Source organism: Paroedura picta, chromosome 2 (assembly GCF_049243985.1).
Source record: "Paroedura picta isolate Pp20150507F chromosome 2, Ppicta_v3.0, whole genome shotgun sequence".
NCBI lineage: Eukaryota > Metazoa > Chordata > Lepidosauria > Squamata > Gekkonidae > Paroedura > Paroedura picta.
In genome coordinates, this window is record NC_135370.1 from 3,284,951 (window position 1) to 3,306,231 (window position 21,281).

A 21,281-nucleotide genomic window follows, 5' to 3' on the forward strand; every position below is an offset into this window, starting at 1 on the left:
CCTGTCCGCTTTCTTCATTGTCCAACTTTTACACCCATCCATCGTAATGGGGAAGACTATAGTATGATTTATCCTGATTTTGATCATCATTAGCACATCCTTATACAGTCTTTTCCAGCTCCTTCATGACTGCCCTGCCGAGTGTCAATGTCCTCCTGGTTTCTTGACTGCAGCCTCTCTTTGGGTGGATCATTGAAACTGAAAACCTTTTAACAATTTCATTCCTGTCCTTAATAAAATCATAGTCTAGTAGCACCTTTAAGACAAACAAAGATTTAATCAAGGCGTGAGGTTTCGAGTGCAATCACCCTTCGTCAGACTATGATCTTCTTACATGACAGGAAATATATAGCAAAAATCAGTTCTGTTACATCTGTGTCACAACCAGATACAGCCACTTGAATGACCAGCAATGCCCTGGTAGGAATGTCTCACAGGTGTATGGAGCAAGCAACATATGGGGAGGTGATAGCCTTTGATCTCTCTACCAGCAACACTTTGGTTTCTCTTTGTAAAGTACACTGAATTCTAGGGGGTTCATTGGCTGTTTTGACAAAGGATTATCATTGGCTGCATCTGGTTGTGACACAGATGTAACAGAACTGATTTTTGCTATATATTCCCTGTCATGTAAGAAGATCACAGTCTGATGAAGGGTGGTTGCACGCGAAAGCTCACGCCTTGAATAAATCTTTGTTGGTCTTAAAGGTGCCACTGGACTCTGATTTTATTGTGCTACTTCAGACCAACACGGCTACTCATTTGAATCTATTCCCGTCCTTGTCACTCTTAAAGGTTTTATGAGTGACAATCATCAGAATGATCTGTTGTTGCCTTAAAGAATATCTCATTGGTTTCTGAAATGGCAGGGAACGAGATGAGGTTAAATACACTGTGACTGTAGCATTCTTAAATTTTCTAGTAGAGGAGCTTTTAGGAAAATGACTGCAATTCATTAGAAAAATTGTTTTATTTTATTTATAATTGTATTTATTAACTGCCTTATTTTGTGAAATTCAGGGTGGTTTACATTAAGGATAAATACATAACATTGGTATAATATATATATTTAAAATAAGTACATTTAATGAAATAATTATAAAATTATAATATTAAAAAGGAGTTACGTTGATTGTCTGTTCTTCTATCATGGGTAAGATGGAGAGGGCTCTTTAAAACGGTCAATTTAGGTCAGTGAGTTCTGAATGGGAGGCCGCAGAACAGGTGTTTTTTAGGCCTCAACCATAGGCCTGGTGGAATAGCTGTCTTACAAGTTCTCTGGAATTGTCTCTATTCTCAGTGGGCTGGGCATCCCACCAGACTGGGGCCAAGGCTCAAAAGGCCCTGACTCTGGTTGAGGCCAATCTGATCACTTTGGGATTGGGACTCGGAACCAGATTCTGCTGGCTAGATCATAATGCTCTCTGGGAGATGTAGTGTAACTGTAATTTAAATATGTAGCAGTTCACAGCAGTCATGCTGAAATAAAGTCATTTCTCTCCTATGCAGAGAGAGTTTTTTTTTCTTGTGAAGAGTAGAAAATTTATAGCAGTGGTTCAGTTAAGCAAATTCATTGTTTACATTGGGTTTACAAGGGCAGATTGAGGTGGAAGGCTGGTTGTAAATGCTTGCTTGTGCATTTCAGGAGCTAAAATGAATAATGTATGAGAAGAGAACTTGGCAATGCCACAATGAGACCTTCGAAACATAAATTGGTAGTGGGATTGCATAAGCCAGATGTTACAGGACCCACTTGAGTAGATCACTCTTTTGAGATGTTATATGTGTAATTGACCAGGAGACAAAAGTATATTTAAGCCAACTCCGAGGCAAAATTTGTCAGATTCAGTATTAACTTTATGATAGAATTCCAGGAAGTTAATTTTTTAGGTTGCACATTTGGAGCAAGATAATCTCTGGTTCTAGTCCCTGAATAGCTCATATAGCCATGACTCAGTCAGTGCCCCTGACCCTAACTGTTTCCCTAAAAGTTTATGAGGGGGAAAACTGACACATGAAACACATACTATACCGAAAGAAATATAAAAATGACAAATATTTTTATTTATTTATTTATTTGCTTATTTGCTTATTTGCTTATTTATTTATTTATTTATTTATTTATTTATTTATTTATTTATTTATTTATTTGGTGATTTCTTGACCGCCCCTCCTGGCATTGCTGGGGATGGTTTCCAGCAAGTTTCCATAAAACAATTCATAAAACAAAACATTAATTAGTCATGAATTAAAACAAGTAATTAATGATTAAAAGAATTTTAAACAATCAGACCAGCTGCTGGCAATATTTGTAGTGCTGTTAAGTTGCTCTCGTGGTACAAATTCAGATTCTGGATTTCAGGGGAGATCCACTTTTCTTCCATACTTCCCAGGGGTAAACCTTGTTATAGTTTATTCAGTTAATTCGACCTGAATAATCAACATTTACTTTGGTTCAGTTTTCTGATTTGTGTATAATTTTACTCTGTCCATTTGTCCTAGAGCTCAAGATATTTTCCGCCAAGCTATGAAATCACATAATATGGTCTTGGAAGTGGTTCCGCCATACAACCGCGAACAATATGAAAAGTCCGTTATCGCTACTTTGTATTCTGCAGACAATGCTGAGCATGTTTCCAAGGCAAAAGTTCCACCTCCCATCTATCCCAAACCAATAACAAAGGCAGCAGACACGTGTGGAATGAACAACCTGGAAACTGGGGCGCGGACAGTGCTACATGCGGCCAAAAGTCCCAATCTTCCAAGACTCAGTCGAAAGCCATCTTCACCATCTTTGTCTCCACTGATGGGCTTTGGCAGTAAGAAAAACGCAAAGAAGATAAGGATCGACCTCAAGAAAGGTAGTGGCTTAACGAGAGGCACAGATTTACAAGATCAGTAATGCCTTCCCAATAGGATAAATTTTAGACATTATTTATTTATTAGAATCTGAATCAGAAGACCTTTACTGGCATATAAGGAAAGATGGCAGAAGAAAAAGAAAAACATTATAAAGCCTTGATTGTTCTGCATTGACGGGACCTCATAGCCAGCTGTACAAACTTGGCAACCGAATCAGTAGCTTGAGAGGTTTTGTCCCCTACTAGGAAAATGTGCTTCATCTCATTATCAAGTCCTTGTTTAGAAAAAAGAGGGTTGACAAGCTGCCCCATGAATAATGGCATAGACAAAAGAAAAACACATGTGGGATGGTTTCGATGCCGCCAGAATTCCAGGGACATATTTTTTTTTAGAGTAGGGTTAATCTAGAGTTTTGTTAATCTCCCTTGAAGAATAGCCAAGGGGAGAGCAATAAATCTTGCTAGCATAAAGGCTCACTGCAGTTGGGGGTCTGTTAAGGTGTTAAGAACATGTATTTATTTATTAATGGAGGTTTGGGTCAAAAAGTTATGGTCAGTCTGCCTAATACTATGATGATGATGGGCCATTTTGGCCATGAACCATGGCATGGGGGCAGTGATGTTGTAGACCGTCAATAGCCGAATGTAAAGAATAGATAGTTGGCCATACTTCTGAGACACCTGATAGCTGAACACTGAATTACAGTTGTTTAGGCTGTCGTTCTTGATTTGAAATTTGAATTACAGCTTCATTGCCATGACAGTGTTTAAGGAAGACAGTCAGGAGAGAACACAGAAAATTCCTTTGATTACTGGGCTAAAAAGGTAAAGGTACCCCCTGTGCAAGCACCGAGTCATGTCTGACCCTTGGGGTGACGCCCTCCATCGTTTTCATGGCAGACTCAATACGGGGTGGTTTGCCAGTGCCTTCCCCAGTCATTACCGTTTACCCCCCAGCAAGCTGGGTACTCATTTTACCGACCTCGGAAGGATGGAAGGCTGAGTCATCCTTGAGCCGGCTGCTGGGATTGAACTCCCAACCTCATGGGCAAAGCTTTCAGGCGGCTGCCTTACCACTCTGCGCCACAAGAGGTTCTTATTACTGGGCTATTGAAATCTAAATGGATGTGCAAGTTCTTGGAACTTTTTTTGCGGTTCAAATAGAAACCTTGGGCCCTAAACTCATTAATAAGAGGGACTGGAAGGAATACACTTGTATGAGCACCAATATATTGGAAATTATTTAAAGTTTTAGGCCATGCATTCAAAAATATAATACATTTCTGTAAAGCACTGGTAAGATAGCAAACAGAAGAAGAAGAAGAGTTGGTTCTTATATGCTGCTTTTCTCTACCCGAAGGAGTCTCAAAGTGGCTGACAATCCCCTTCCCTTCCTCTCCTCTGTGAGGGAGGTAGGGCTGAGAGAGCTCTGACAGGACTGCTCAGTCAGGACAGCACTATCAGGGCTGTGACTAACCTAAGGTCACCCAGCTGGCTGCATGTGGAGGACTGTGGAATCAAGCCCAGCTTGCCAGATTAGAAGCCATCCCTCTTAACCACCAGCCAATTTTAGCCACCCCAACTTCCGTTGTTTGTATAGAGAGAAAGCAGTTGTGACCAAGGAGGTTCATGGTTTGAAGTAAAAAATGCAGGAGGTTTGGAAATATTTTTCTGTCCTTTTGATCTTTTGTATCCTAATATGCCATTTTTATTATAAATGAGTCTGCATTCCTTAGTCCCTGAAAACATATACATGAGGAGATAAGAAAATAATGTAATGGAGAGGAGAAAGGGTTTAGCCACTTATTTGAAGGAAGCTGAATATCTGACCATAACTCACCACTGAAATAATGCATGTATTGAAGCACAGCGGTGACACCTGATATAATGCAGACTTCTTGTAGTCTAAATGTTTAACCCCTAAAATAAATCGTTGATATGATCTTTTTGCTCCTGGTTTTTCGGCCTTTTGTTTAGGTCCTGATGGTCTTGGTTTCACTGTGGTTACCAGAGACTCTTCGGTTCATGGCCCTGGTCCAATATTTGTGAAGAATATTTTACCGCGGGGTGCGGCAATTAAAGATGGACGTTTACAGTCTGGAGATAGACTGCTGGAGGTTTGGAAATACTTTCTTTGTTGCAGAATTATTCTTCAGTGTATCTCAATGTTGTACACGGTGGAAATGTATTGCAAGACAGGTTACCTGCTGAATCCTAAACCAGTAAGGCAATAGTATGAGAATTTCAGAGTGGTTCTTATAATTGACTTGGCCCCAGAGAAATATTTTAGGAGTAGCTTTGTTGAGTTGTAATTCTTAATCTGTGACTAGGATTCCACAATCTACCTGGGAATCCTGTGAGATTTTTATTTCCTTACTAGATTTAAAGCCCATTTCACATGCAAATGAAATGGGCGCTAGATGGCCTGGGAGAAGGCCTACCCCCACCCGTGGCTCTCTGGAGCCTTCTCCCCACCCGTGGCTCTCTGGCAGAAGGCTGCCTGGCCCACCCAAGGCTCTTTCGAGCCTTCTCCCAGCCGGCGGAGCGGCCTCGCTGCGTCGTAGATGCTGCGAGGCCGCTCCGCCGGCCGGGAGAAGGCGGCGCGGCCCACCCCTCACCCGTGGCTGTCTGGAGCAGCCAGGCAGATTCCCTGGGCGGGTGAAGCAGCCAATGGGGAACCGCGCTTCGCGGCTCCTGATTGGCCCCTCCGAGTTTTTATCCCGGACAGGGCCCGCCCTAACTCCTCCCACACAGCCCTTTCTGCTTTATTCAGTCTGTGGCGCTCTGCTCCGCAGGGCTGCTTAAAGATGGCATGTTGCAGTGTAGGCTGCTGTTCCTCTGTGTGTACGTGTGCACATTTACTTTTTATTGTTTTGCTTTCATCCTGTCTCGAGTAAGCAAATTCATACATTCTTATGATATAATAATCTGAGACTGCTTTTTAAACTAGGGCCTCCTTTTTTGGCAGTTTGAAAGAGTCCCTCTGTTCCACAAAAAGAGTTCCACATTTTTAGTCCCTTTCCCTTTGAGGTGCTTGATTTCATGTTTCAGTTCAATATGTCAACATTTTCATGCCTGTTAAAATGTAAAATCTCAGAGTACTTCAACATCTAAGTCCTTTTCAGCCTGAGATAGGCAGATGAAAGTTGCCATCCAATTTGCTAGGGACCAGGGTGAGTTACTTTAAACTAGAGGTGTGCACTTTGGCTCGGTTTGGCCACCTCGGCAGTCACCGAAGCCTGAAGCGGCGCATAGGAGGCCAGTGCCACGGCGCAGAGAGGAGGGGCAGTGGTGGTGCCCCAGCCGGTGGCCGCATGCAGGTGCAAAGCTCTGTGCCTGTATGCGGCCTCTGGCTGGCGTACCACCACTGCTCCTCCTTTCCGTGCCTTGATGCTGGTCGCCTCGGGCTACAGTGATCGCCAAGGCGGCCAAACCGAGTCAAAGCGCACACCTGTACTTTAAACACTATACCTGTAACATGTCAGAGTTCTCTGTAGCACTGGTAATATGGTTGTTGGACCAGAATACAACCCCCTTGAACTAAATGGGTGTGACTCAGGGTGTGTGTGTGTAGCTGTAGACTGTGCATAACCAATGATCTGTGTTTAAGCCACCAAAGACTCTGCATGTCATGTACTTCCAGGATTGTGATGTATTTTATATCCTCTCCCATCTAAGTATGATGTTTTATTTCATGAAGTTGTCTTGAACAAGTGTCTGAATTGGCAGCACATTTTAAATAAATGTATAAGTAGTCCTGTGATTTCTTGCTCAGCTAGATCACCACATTTGAGCTTGCAGCGTTATGACAGATCCTACATATGTTCATTTCAACTGAATTCAGTTGAGCTATCTAAAGCAGGAGGTGCTTAAGCTTGTAATCAGAAGTTTAAACTTTACATTATACTGGAATTCTGTGATTTAGAACTTAGACCAGGGGTAGTCAAACTGCAGCCCTCCAGATGTCCATGGATATCTGGAGGGCCACAGTATACCCCTGATTTAGTCTTACAAAAGAGCTACGGTAGGTGTTTGTGGTCTGCCCTGGGACCTCGATGCTGGGAAATGGGAGACTTTAATTTTTCTATCCTGAAGCTCTTTCCCCAACTAAATATTGGGAGGGGAGACACAGTACTGGTAACTGATACCCCCCCCTCTTACTTAAGCTTAAACAAACCCAGTGGGTGACAGTGGAAAAACAGCACAGAATTGACTTTCTTTTCAAGTACTATGTCTCCAGGCCAGATCATTTGCTCTCAACAGCTTCACATGAAGTAATTTTTGGCCCTCAAATAATAATTTGCATTTATTTATTTAACTAGTAAAAAAGCCCATTGTATAAAGAATACAATGGGCTCTAGCAGGCAGGGGCGAGAGCGAGGGACGGAAGGCTACCTGAAAGAGGGCGGCGGCTCCTCGGTGGCTCCTCGGCGGGTTGGGCTGCGGGTTGGGCTGCGGGTTGGGCGGGTTGAGCTCCTAGGCGCGCACTTCCGCGGTTCCTGCCGGCTGCTCCTCGCTGGCTCCTGAAGTGGCTCCTCGGCATGCTGAAGTGGCTCCTCGGTCCTGCGGCGGCGGCGGCCTGACGCGGCGAGAGGCGCTTTGCGCCTCTCGCCGCATCAGGCCGGGAGCAACTGTGAGCCGCACTGTGTGCGGCTTGCAGTTGCTGGGAATCAGAGGGACCAATCGGCAGGCGCTTCGCAGGCACAGAGTGAGAAAAAATCCAAGACAGAAGTTGAGAGAAATTAGGGGCTTCTCCTTTAAGGCAAGCTTGTCACATGGCCACCTTTGGTGAATCAGAGCATCTCTACCACGCAGCAAAGCCCAGATTCAAAACAGCCTGATTTCCCAATCCGGATTTTATAAATAATGAGCATTAAAAGCACTTAAGATATCACACAATAAAGTCTCTTTCACTCTATCACTCCGGATAAATCCTTTTTGCTGCAGAAGGAAAATTTAAATCGCCCCAAATCAAAACGGAAAACGCATTCTGTGTAGACAGCAGGGACTGAATCAACCTGGGATTGGAATAAAAGCTCCATGCAGTTTACACCTAGGAAAGCTACTGAGACTGTCTTGATCTGAACCAAACCGATCATCATTGCCTTGATGGAACTACAAGTAAAGCCTTGAGTGACAAATGTCATATGGGTGGAAGTGGTCCCTTGGATTTCAGGGTCTCTGATCATGAAGGGGCTTAAAAGTTAATGCTAGGCCTTTGGATTGAACAGAGAAGCAAATTGGCAGCTTCTGTATAATCTACTGGAGACCCCCAGCCCCAAGGACATTTGCCCGGCCTCGACCCGGGCCAGAGCCTCTTCGGTCCTGGCCTCACCCTGGTGGAACGAGCTCCCGGGTAAGCTGAGGGCCGTGACGGAACTGGCAGAGTTCCTCAAGGTATATAATGTTAGGTGCTTATTTAGGTCCTTATCGGTTCTCTATCCCTGGAAGAGACCATTACGTTTTCCACCCCTGTTATTCCCTGACCAGTATTTCTTTACTCGCCTCTGATTTGTACAGGAGCACAGCAGCGAATACTGTTGCTTCATTTGCAGCACCCATTTCCATGACCCTGCTGTCTAGTGCTATCAATGCTGGTAATTCTGGAAATGTGTCTGAGAGGGCATGTCTCAGTCTGGACTCATTCTGTCTTCCTGGTTGTTGCTTCCATTAGGTGAATGGTAGAGACATCACTGGCAGAACTCAGGAAGAGCTGGTAGCTACCCTGAGGAGTACGAAGCAAGGAGAGCATGTCTGCTTGGTTGTTGCTCGGCAAGAAGATACCTTTCTGCCCCGAGAGCTGGTAATATTATTTTTGTAAAAATATAATGGATAACTTATTGAATGTGGCTGACCTGAGAGATTTAAACTGAAGTGTTCTTATAGAGATTGATACTAAATACAGTAAATGCTATGGTCCCCTTCCTGGGTCTTCAGATATGCATGTGTCCAACTCCGAGCTCTCTAGATAGATTTTAACAGCCAGTGTGTCACCTGATGCCATTTTGGTGTCATCTTCACCCTCAGTTTTCCTTGAGTTGTCAGGAATCCAGGTCTACAGGGACGCTCCTGGACTTCCTGGTTGCCTGTCATGTAAAGGAGCACCATTCCTGGTGAGAAGGTCATAACAAACACACAGGACTCCAGCTGGGGGAGGTAGAAGCAGACTTATCAGGAGGTCAAGTCCTGCATGACTTGAAATTAGAGCAGATGGTTCCTGCCTCAACCACCTATGTGATGGATGTTGCAGCTATATATAAGGCCTCCAGGATATCTGGAAGAATGGAGTGACAACTTTCTATGACCCAGGGGTACCTTGATCCTCATTGGACATCTTCGTTTCACCATCAGCAATAGTTTCATGTAGACTTCACTCTTCTATGCCTGCAGTTAGGAGAGTAGAGGCTGCCATTGACTCTTGCAGATCCGACATGACATTGGATCCAAGCCTGGATGAGAGAGTGAGAGAACCATCTCCAGCCTCTCCTATGGAAGACCTCTAGATGTATGAGGAACAGATGACATGTATGGCACAGTCCCTGTAGAGAGAAGTCATCATTTCTGAACACAAACCAAGGGACACAATTCTGAGTCATCTTTATTTGGACTCCCCTGGTATTATTGTATTCCTGATGTTAGAGGGTCTGGAGGACCTTACACAGGAATTGCAGCGAAATCCTGCGTCTCTCTAACCCACATCTAGAAGAGTGGAACATTTTTACAAAATCAAGAAGGAGCCATTTAATTATTTAACAGTGCACTGTATTCATTAATGACAGAAGAAATGCAACCCAAAGGTCATCAGGCTTATCACTCTGCTTCCCCAGATAGAGAGAGACATAAGCTGGACATATTTGGACAAAAATTATATTTTTACCCTGTGTTGGGGTTTAAGATCTCCAGTATGAGATCATCATGGCTGGCTAACAATTTTTCTTGTGGGAGAGAATCTTGCCCTTCCTGGAGCTTCTTCCCGAGGACAAGTGGCCCCTTGCTAAGGTCCTGCACACCAAGGCCATCATACTCTTGAAGCAACAAATTAATGCTGGTCTACATCTGTATGAATTCTGTAGTATGTGCCATGGTGATTTCCATTCGGTCTCAGGCATCACAGTTGGTTGAGGTCAACAGCATTACATGTAGAGACCAAATTCAAGATTGAGGACTTACCTGTTGAGGGCTCGATGGTCTTTTTTACAAGGAAAGAAGAAGAAGAAGAAGAAGAAGAAGAAGAAGAAGAAGAAGAAGTTCTTATATGCCGCTTTTCCCTACCCGAAGGAGGCTCAAAGCGGCTTACAGTCGCCTTCCCATTCCTCTCCCCACAACAGACACCCTGTGGGGTGGGTGAGGCTGAGAGAGCGCTGATATCACTGCCCAGTCAGAACAGTTTTATCAGTGCCGTGGCGAGCCCAAGGTCACCCAGCTGGCTGCATGTGGGGAAGTGCAGAATCGAACCCGGCATGCCAGATTAGAAGTCCACACTCCTAACCACTACACCAAACTCGCAGTTAAAAAAGAAACAAAAAATGATTTGCTTTTAAATCAGTACGTTGGTTCCTTCCTTGGGAGTAGCCAGGTATCACCAGACCTGTTCCAGGAGTTAACCCATTTATTGAAACGGGTCCACTAAGGAGGTATCTGAGTCCCAGCCACTTGAAGTTTTTTTCTTCCAGATGTTCCTGTTTGATAAAAAGGATGGGGGAAAACACCCGTTCTGGAACTCAGAAATGTGAATGTTTCTTTCCATGTTTTCTTGGTCTGCATAGTTTCAATTCCTTCAATTCTACAATGATTAAAATTTAACTGTTTGTGTGCTGTTATTGTCACATTTCTATCCATCCTGAACAGAGGAAGTACCGCTGTTTTTCTTGTGGGCTGTGTGTCTTTCAGTAGACTGTCTTGCCTCTTGGCCCGGCCATGGCACCCAGGGTATTTTCAAATTGGGTGGCTCCAGTGGTTGCCTACTTGTGTTTGCAAAGTTTGGATAACTGGCTGCAGGTGACGGTTTCCCGAGGCCACTTATGGAAGCACTGCTGCTGCCGCCTAGTTTTGGAGACTTGCCAGAGGTTGGGACTGCTGATGAATTGGGAGGAGACCCATTGAGTCCCATTCCAGAGGCTATGATTTATAGGGCCATGTTGGATTCTGTAGCAGGAAAAACGTTCCTCGGCCCTTGACAGAGTATAAGCCATTTCTTAGGTAGGCAGTTTAGATCAAGTTGGTTGCAGTCGGTTTGGAAAACTTTTCATATCTTCTTAGGCTATATGGCTTGTATGGTAGTTCTGCTCCTTGCCCCATTATAGAGCATGTTTATGTGTCCAGTGGCACAGATTTTCGATTCCCAGTAGCCTCTTACCCTTACACAGTCAAGGTGTTAAAGTCCTTGGCCAAACATCTGTTAATTGAACTCTCCTTGAAAGTCTGCTTCTGCAGCTCTTTATGTGGAATCTCCATTTTTTAATATTTTTGTGGGGAAGATAATCCTTTGATCCAGTCATAGGTTTCTCCCTAAAATAGTCTCCACTTATCCCAAGATATTGTTCTGCCTGTCTGTTTCAAAAACCAAACTCTGAGAATGAGTAATTGTTGCACTCCTTAGGGGTTAAAAGAGCTTAAAAGATCCTGGAGTTCCACAAGGATAAAGCACTGTTTATATGTTTTGCTGGTCCTAATTAAGGGAAGAGAAATTCCTCCCCAACTTTGTTTCAGTGGATTGTCTCTACCATTAGGGAACGTTATGGTTTAGCCAGTTTGCTGTGGCCACTAAACATTGAATTCAATTCACATTTATTGGCATACAAACCATCATTTCATAAGGTTAAGATACTAAGTGTATAACAGAAATTCAAGTTAATTTTAAAAGCTCATCAGTTTCACTTAGCACAAACCACAGTAACCATAAAACCCCAAACATTTAGGTGTTCTTTCACTTGCCTTCCTTGTATCCTGAATTCTGTTGGGTCCTTTACACTCTGTGCTGAATCAGAGTCCAGTAGCACCTTTAAGACCAACAAAGATTTATTCAAAGTGTCTATGTTTGCACTCGAAAGCTCATGCCTTGAATAAATCTTTGTTGGTCTTAAAGGTGCCACTGGACTCTGATTTTGTTTTGTTGTGTTGCTTTAGACCAACACGGTGACCCACTTGAATCTATGCTGAGTTAGGTCTCCATCTGTTGGAATCTAGAGCATGGAGACCAAGACGTATGAAGAACGGTTGGGGGAGCTTGGTCTTTTTAGCCAGTAGAGGAGACGACTGAGAGGGAATCTGATAACCATCTTCAAGTATTTAAAAGGCTGCTATGGAGGATGGAGCAGAGTTGTTCTCTCTTGCCTTGGAGGGATGGACCAGAACGAATGGGATGAAATTAATTCAAAAGAAATTCCATCTAAACATCCGGAAGAAGTTCCTGACAGGGCGGTTTCTCAGTGGAACAGGCTTCCTTGGGAGGTGGTGGGTTCGCCATCTTTGGAAATTTTTAAGCAGAGGCTGCATAGCCATCTGATCGAGAGGCTGATTGTGTGAAGGTTTAAGGGGGTGGTAGGTAACAGTGGAGGAGCGATAGGGTGGTGAGTGGCCTGCATAGGGTAGGTGGTTGGACTAGATGACCCATGAGGTCCCTTCCAACTCTATTATTCTATGGGCCATTTCGCACGGCTTCAAAGTAGCAGAATGGTTGCTATTTGGAAACGCTACTAATTTGCCATAACCCACGACGTCGTAGACAATCTGCAACAATCCTGAAACCAATCAGCAAAAAGCGCTTCGTTGTGGCGCTTTCAGGGGAATCCAGAAAAGTGGATTCACCCTCCGGATAGCGATACACTCCTGCAACCAATCTGCAACAGTAGCGCTAAAGACCTGTGCGTTACCATTGTTGCTGGTTCTTCAAAGTCCCTCCCCCTGGCTCTCTCCTCCAAACTTCCGGCGAAGCGATCGCCATTTTTTTTTCTCCGAGCGAGCGGGGATAAACGCACCGGCGAGCCTCTTTCTGTTTAGAGGCTTCCCTGGCTTCAGTCCTTCACTTTTAGTCACTAAGCACAAACCACTGAAAAGCCCGTTTGCTGAAATAAAGTCCCTTTATTTTTTACAAATAAATTCAGCCGAAAATCGAGCCCGTGAGAGGGGGGGGGGATTTTTTTTTTATCACTCGAGGCAGCGTGCAAACGATCATACAATCAAACGACAGCTCACATTAGGCAGCTGGATGGGTCTCTCCGTAGCAACGAATCTACCTAGATTCGTTGCTATGGGTCGTTTTTTTTTAAAAAAAACCTTTCTTAAAGGGAAAGGGGCTGTTTGGGAGCATGCTAACGGCTGCCCATTGGCTGCTTGACGGCCAGGGGCGGGACGAGCTTGGCAATAGCGCTTCCTTTCTAGCGATTTCTGCCGAGACCGGAAGCCTGTGGGAAATGCTAAAAAACGCAACTGATTCCACTACAAAGGCAGGTATGCATAACGACGAATTCCACTATTTTAAATGGCGATTTTTCATTCCGCAAACAATTTGCAACAAAGATCCCTGTGCGAAAAGGCCCTATGATTCTACTAACAAATATAGGCTGAGGCTGCATTTTCGATCTCGGCCTCTTAGTCTAATGGCCAATCCACTCTCTGATTCTTATTGCTCTAAATGGTATCAATTAATCTCCCATCAAATAAAAATCTTTGGGCATAGAAATTAATTGCATTGGCTAACTCTGACAAACTTTATATATTTCAGATAATCAAGAGTAGGATCTGAGATATTGAGAATGAATCATCAATGCTGGAGCCAACCAGATTTGCTCACCTCCTTTCTTTGGCCACCCTTTTCCTGAGAAATCTATGGCCCAGTACTTTTCCAATTTCTGAAACCCTTTCAATTGCCGAGCTTTCATGTTGGTTAGAATGAATGTCTTTCCATTAGCAGTACTGTCTGGAAGACTAAACATTCATAATATAATAATAACAATAATAATTTTAGCCCTTCTCTAGTTGGTTGAGGGTCGATAACGTCACAATTAAAAACATACTTCAATAATTATAATATACAATAAAATATTAAGATTAGGTTTAAAACTAAATTAATTTAAGTTAAAAGCTACTTCCTTATAAGTATAATTTTATTGGGGGGGGGCTTGGTCAATGTTTAGACAGATTTTTCTTAGATGGATGTTTTCAGATATTCTCAGATAGGGAGGTCAGTGTAGTATTGATGTTAATTTTCTGGCCTCACCATAGGCCTAGCAGCCTAATTCTGTTTTACAAGCTCTCCAGAATTGTTTAAAGTCCCAAAGAGCCCTGTTCTCCCTAGGTAGAGCATCATGCCCATTTTTCTAAAGCGGTAGCTTTTTCTGCATCTTTCTTCGATCTTGTACCGTTCACAGTGATCTGCTGAGTTGCCACTTGGTCATCAGCAGACACGATCATTCACCACTCTGTGTTGGATCTGCAAGCGAGGCAAGAAGCTCAAGTGGGAAAGGCAGAACTATACTCCGTGTTCCAGTGAGAGGAGCATGCCCGACTGCCTGGCGAGTAGCTTGGTAGAATCCCCATGTGGGATTGTACAGAAGATTGCTGACAAAAACACTTGCACTTCCCTGTAACCACAATGAAATCAGAGTCCAGGAGCACCTTTAAGAGCACCTTTATTCAAGGCCTGAGCTTTCGAGGGCAAGCACTCTTCGTCAGACTATGATCTTCTTACATGACAGGGAATATATTTGTTGTTGTTAGGTGCAAAGTCGTGTCCGACCCATCGCGTCCCCATGGACAATGATCCTCCAGGCCTTCCTGTCCTCTACCATTCCCCGGAGTCCATTTAAGTTTGCACCGACTGCTTCAGTGACTCCATCCAGCCACCTCATTCTCTGTCGCCCCTTTCTTCTTTTTGCCCTCGATCGCTCCCAGCATTAGGCTCTTCTCCAGGGAGTCCTTCCTTCTCATGAGGTGGCCAAAGTAGTTGAGTTTCATCTTCAGGATCTGGCTTCTAAGGAGCAGGCAGGGCTGATCTCCTCTAGGACTGACCGGTTTGTTCACCTTGCAGTCCAAGGGACTCGCAAGAGTCTTCTCCAGGACTAGAGTTCAAAAGCCTCAATTCTTTGACGCTCGACCTTCCTTATGGTCCAACTTTCGCAGCCATACAACTTTTGCAGGGAATATATAGATAAATCAATTCAGAGACCTTGGGGTACTTGTGGATTGTAAGCTAAACATGAGCAGGCAGTGTGATGCAGCAGTAAAAAAGGCAAATGCCATTTTGGGCTGTATCAACAGGGGCATCACATCAAAATCACAAGATGTCATAGTCCCATTGTATACGGCACTGGTCAGACCACACCTGGAGTACTGTGTGCAGTTCTGGAGGCCTCACTTCAAGAAGGACGTAGATAAAATTGAAAGGGTACAGAGGAGAGTGACGAGGATGATCTGGGGCCAAGGGACCAAGCCCTATGAAGATAGGTTGAGGGACTTGGGAATGTTCAGCCTGGAGAAAAGGAGGTTGAGAGGGGACATGATAGCCCTCTTTAAGTATTTGAAAGGTTGTCACTTGGAGGAGGGCAGGATGCTGTTCCTATTGGCTGCAGAGGAAAGGACGCGCAGTAATGGGTTTAAACTACAAGTACAACGATACAGGCTAGATATCAGGGGGAAAAAATTTCACAGTCAGAGTAGTTCAGCAGTGGAATAGGCTGCCTAAGGAGGTGGTGAGCGCCCCCTCACTGGAAGTCTTCAAGCAAAGGTTGGAGACACACTTTCCTTGGATGCTTTAGGATGCTTAGTGCTGATCCTGCGTTGAGCAGGGGGTTGGACTAGTGTCTGCTGGAGGCGTTTAGCTGTAAAGACTCCTCCAGTGGCAGACCTTCTCATGCGCAGTCCCCATGTGTGCCTGCAAGTAATTGCAACTTTGTTTTCCTTATAGGGTAGAGTTTAATTGCTGTGGATTCCTCTGGTTAGGCAAAAGGCATTGCAATAAGTTTGAATATGCTGCACATTTGATGAACCAGCAGCTCCTGTTTCCCATGAGTGCCAGATAACAAAAAAATGTTTGGGTTGGGGATCAAAATATTTCTTTTAAGGGCCACATTATATTAAGTTTTATTATTAAGTTTATATTAACACCTATATCAACATTCTTCCTGTTTGAGTCACATTTGTCCACTATTGCATAGATATTGACTCCTGGAGAGAGGTTGTTGTGAAAATAGTGATGCTTCAGTCTATTTTCTGCTATATAAGAATCCCATGCCCTCCACCTTTGTGAGTGATCTTTCTGTTCTCCCATGTGACACTGCACAGAAACCATGAAGATGAAGGCAAGGTTGCACTTACCTGTAACTTGTTTATTGAATGGTCTTCTGTGCAGGCACACGTTCCTCCCTCCTTTCCCCACTGTGGGCTTGTGCTTAAGGATTAATAGTTATCTTCCTGTGATGGCGGAAGGAGAACTGAGGGCAGAGTCCTCACCCCTCCCGTATCACGTGACTTTTGGGCAGGAAAGTCAGTCTGCTCAGTGATGGGAGAGCACTCCCGGCTTCTAGAAATGTTATTTAAAGGCTTGCTAGCTTTTTTCCAGCACAGTCCCATTTGTGCCTGTGCAGAAAACCACTTGATGCAACAGTTACAGATAAGTGCAACCTTCTTTTTCCCTGGCTAGTATTATTTATACAATCAGGTTATCCATCTAACAGTTCTACTCTCCTTGTCATTCCCCCAAGTTATCTATACAGTCTGGACCAAATTATTTCAAAGAACAGAACAAATAGTGAGCTAACTACCAGCATCTTGAGAAGGTTTTCTGGAAAAGCAGCATAGACATTTATAACCTTTTTAAAGAAATTACATTTCATTGGGTATATATTGCAGAAAAACTGCAAATTTAGAGAGTACCGTAATGTGAAAACATTTTCCTTCCCAAAAAATTCAAGAAAGAACACTTTCCAAAAACAGAACTCAGCATCTCAGAAAAACCCCAATAACTGTTTGGTCTTCTCCCTGTTATCTTGATGGATGTGTGTACTTGATTTTTTTTTTTTTGTAAAGCTTGGAATTTAGTAGGATAAAGGAAGGACAGAGCTTCCTGCCTTTGTCTTGATTTCTCCCCTTGGCAGAAAACAAATTAACTCGGTTTTCTGGCTCTAAGAACTTTTCCTTTTGTCGAGAACTTGTTTTTAGTGCAGTGTTACACCCTCTTATTAGCATGACTTAACTACATCCCCTTTTGCATCCTTTTATCACTTTATTTAAATACTAGTGAGAGCCCACCTTCGGTCGGCCACCCAACAGGAAGTCCTAGAGTTGGTTTAATTGTCGCAGAGTGACTTTCTTATCTTTTCATAACTTCTGGCACTGTTTCCTGCACAACTTCTCCTAATAATACTGGACAGCAGTGAAGTACACTGAGCTTCCTTACTGTCTTTGGGGGAGAGAATGCTGTTCTACTGTTGCAGGGATTTAAACCCCTTGTGTATTTTTAAAACATTTCAGCCTTTTCTGCATAGCTGGGGGGGGGAGGGGGTGTCCATTTGATCTGAAAATGCTGCTATCTGCAGATGGGGACCATGAATCGATAAAGGCATGTCAATTTAAATTCTGTAGCCTTGTTTCCCCGTGCTTTGGTTAATTGCTTTTGTGAGAATAGTTATGAAAGAAAGTAACTTGCTGGACAAAGCAAATGAAAACTTAGCTGTGAACAGAATATTGTGATTAATGTAGAAAAGTGGTGTGCTCTGATCCTCACTGTAATCCAGAATATACAAGGAAGTTGATTCTAGAGCTCACCAGAATCATCATCCACATCCCTTCTCTCCGTAGCTCCGTGGATTATAAAAGATCGCCATTAGGGTTGTACACTTCAGCTGAGTTCGGCCGCCTCGGTGATCACCAAAGCCCTAAGTGGCGAGTAGGAGGCCAGCGCCATGGCGGGGAGAGGTGGCAGTGGAGTGCCAGCTGGTGAGCACTGGCTGGTGCGCCACCGCCTCTCCGCACCGTGGTGCTGGCCACCTCGGGTTTCGGTGATTGCCAAGGCGGCCAAACCGCGCAGAAGCGTAGAACCCTACAGACAATATTCAGAAAAGCTGAAAGTTTAAATGAGCCTTTTTAAAGTGAGCATGAATAACATAGACTGTTTTAATTGCATTAGTCTGTAATGTAATTTTCCTTCCTATTTAAAAAAAACAACAACCCTAAAGTCAGGGGTAGTCAAACTGCGGCCCTCCAGATGACCATGGACTACAGTTCCCATGAGCCCCTGCCAGCGAACGCTACCCCTGCCTAAAGTGAAAGTACCTTTATTGCCCCCTGCAGCCACACTTCCTTTATGAACTCCTAACACCAAATGTCAAGGGTATTGGAATCTTTTGTGGAATCACATTTGGAATTTTCTGTGTGCCATCACTACACCTTTATATATCCACATTATTTACCTGAATGTGACACACGTTCCATTTTCCAGCGAGGAATTCGGAGTCATCTTCCACGTACTCAACCGAGGAGGAATAGCTTTAATAAGCTAGAAGGTATTAAACCCTCATAGCAATTTCATAGTAACAGTACCTCAGTTGTTCCCCTGGTATATTTGGCACAAAATAGTTCTGTTCTAGAAAATACCATTGATGAAGAAATACTTTGAAAACCTGGCAAGCACTGTAGTATTTCTGATTGTCCGCACTCTTCTCACAGCCTGATAACATTACAGCTTGCCTTTTCTGCCTTATGCTTTGAAACAGTCCTGGATATCATTGTGTTCCCATGTGAGAAAGACACAGTGTCTGCCAGAATAACTATGTATAATTTGTACATGTTAAACCTGCTAGTGATTAACTCCTGGCCTCTGTAGCAGGGATTAACCACCTTTCAAAGGTGGGTTTGTGTTGCCCCTGTCTTGTTCCTGACTGGCTCGATTGAGTTCCCAAGAAGCAGGGGCATTTTGATAGCTTGGTTTGACCTTCAGCTAAATTGCTTTCTTTCTACCTGGGAGAATGAAGCACAGCTGGTTGGATCTCATGGCTACAGAGATGTGTGGATTCTAATACAGTACACAGAATGAAAAAGAGACTTTGGGGCACCTTAAGGACTCACAGATTTATTGAAGCTTAAGCCTTTGTAGGTTAGAGCCCACTTCAATAAACATGCGAAGCCTGGAGGTGCCACAGAACTGCTTTTTGTATTTATTGCAGAAGACTTTTGATGAAATTACCCCTCCAGAATTAATATAGTTTTGGGAGCTTACTTTACATCTGTATAATTTTAGTCTGCTCTGTAGCTTATTGGCTAAACCATGCCTTTGATCCTAATAGTATGTTTAAGTCCTTCAACACTTAACCAGTCTTAAAGTCTCTCTTCACTTATATGGTACTCTTATTTTTGTTCTATACTGCATTGACTTCTTACCCTTTGCTTCATAAACCCTTTTCATAAGGCTTCATAAACCCTTTTCTTTATTTTTGATAAGATGAGCCATAGCATAGTAGTCCTGCTACAGAGTACAGAAGTAAAAACAAACTTTATTCTGGATCCTAATAAAAAATGCCATCTGAATAAATCTATTATTCTTCCATCTTTTTCACTTGAGGAAGGAGACAGAGAACAGACTACTCATGAATTCTGCAGATGACACCAAATTGGGAGGATGGGTGAACAGCCCAGAAGATAAGAGTTTAGCGAAATCTGAATATACTGGAAAAGCGGGTACAAGAAGAGCCTGCACAAGAAAGGGACAGAACTGAATGGCTGGGACCACCTCCCTACTGCTCAGCTGTTTTTTACAGTTTTTTGTGCAGTACATTTAAAGAGACCGCACAAGAAAGGAAACAGCTGAGCAGTAGAAAGCAGACTGCTCCTTGCATTTCAGCTGTTTTTTTTTACTTTCTGAAAAGCACATATAAATGGACTGCAGTCCCTTTCCTCAAAATTTTCAGGGCTGTGACCCATGAACCTGTTTGGTTTGTAAAAGAGCCTCCTAGTTCGGCCCTGGTTCATGCCCATCCTAGACAGTATGCTAGATGGACCATTGGTCTGATCCAGCAGTGCTCTTCTTACATTCCTGTTTACTTGAACAGAAAGAATTTAGTGCAGTCAATAAATTCCGATGTTTCAGGGTTTCACAAATATGAAAAATTCTTTCCATTACGAGCATAATTTTTGCTTCTGTTTTCTTCATCTTTATTTACCACCAAGACATAATTTTGGGTGACTTAGCTTCTCAAACTATGGCTGCACATTCTAGTGTTCCAGCTGATCTCAAATTAGTTGCCAAACCAGGTGTCATGACAAACATGGCAAACCGTGTCCAAACTGAGCCAATGTTGGCAACATTCAGTAAAATTATGTGGGGTGTCAGCTTCCTTATAGATACAGCAACTCTGTAACTGTATGGGAGGTAGTAGACAGTAATTCTTGCCTTTCTTTGTCTTTTTTGACCCCAGTAGTACTCTGTTTAAATGAAGCTTAATAATAAATTATTATGACATTCTCCTTTTGTGATTTCCATATAAATACCGCCAAGCACCTGTAACCCATCTGGGTATCATGCAAGTCATAAGTGTGTAGACAAGAGTTACTTTCTGTGCCCGGCTTGGCCCCTCCTCCTTATTATCCATTTGCCACAGCTGTTCGAACATTTGACAGCTTTCTGTGTAGCAACCTTAAATCTGCCATATGCCTTTGTCAATATTCTTGCTCCTGGCACAGCTTAGGACGTAATGCCTGTTGACTGGAAGGCAGGATATTGGGACTTAGTTAAGTTCAACTCTGTAAAAAGTAACATCAAAGAGCTGAGTAATTGTGTTGTTTTCACATTCTTTTTGGAGTGAAACCCAGCATGCTCTTTGCTTCAGAAGGGAAATAAGAGAATCTTAAGAAGTTTATTTAATGAAGCAGATCAGTAAAGCAGAATTGGGACCAACCACAGAATGTCCACCTTATTATCCAGTTAACCAAATGTTACTAGTAATTCATGCCAGCTGTTGACAATGTAACAGCTGGGGAAAGGAGCTGGTTCCAAGACTCTGGGGGATTATCTTGATTTGCTTAATTACCCAACTCTACAGGCTGCCCTGTGATTAGTATATTTTATAAGATACATTTGGGCTTTAAGCTATGTAGTAAATACTGTGTTGACTTCTCTGAAGACTCTTTAACGATGAGGGGAAAGGGGAGGGGGAGCTAGCTGCTGGTGATCTGGTTTGTATTTTCCGGCTGCCTTAACAGTAAACCAAAAACATTAAGGCAGACTACTGTTCCACTTGATTCCGAAAGATACGAAAATATTTGATCATGCCTACCCCTCCTTCTCTCATGTACTATTCCCTATGAGGGATTAATCATGATTCCATACTATACAAAATCCAGTTTCCTTCACCGTGGCAAAATAAGGAAACAGGTTAATCGGTAACACCTGGTGCTTAACCCATGGAGGGCTGCAGCTGTAAACATCTC

General features: G+C 43.3%; 1 protein-coding gene across 3 annotated transcripts in view; it reads left to right on the forward strand.

The window, feature by feature from the left end:
- Positions 1 to 21,281, forward strand: part of PARD3B (par-3 family cell polarity regulator beta) — a 719,005-nt gene that overhangs the window by 272,240 nt on the left and 425,484 nt on the right. For all 3 annotated transcript variants that reach the window (XM_077319232.1, XM_077319230.1, XM_077319231.1), the window contains exons 8-10: positions 2,503 to 2,861; positions 4,839 to 4,978; positions 8,536 to 8,664. In XM_077319232.1, coding sequence (XP_077175347.1) covers positions 2,503 to 2,861; positions 4,839 to 4,978; positions 8,536 to 8,664 — 628 coding nt within the window. The remainder of the gene's footprint in view (positions 1 to 2,502; positions 2,862 to 4,838; positions 4,979 to 8,535; positions 8,665 to 21,281) is intronic.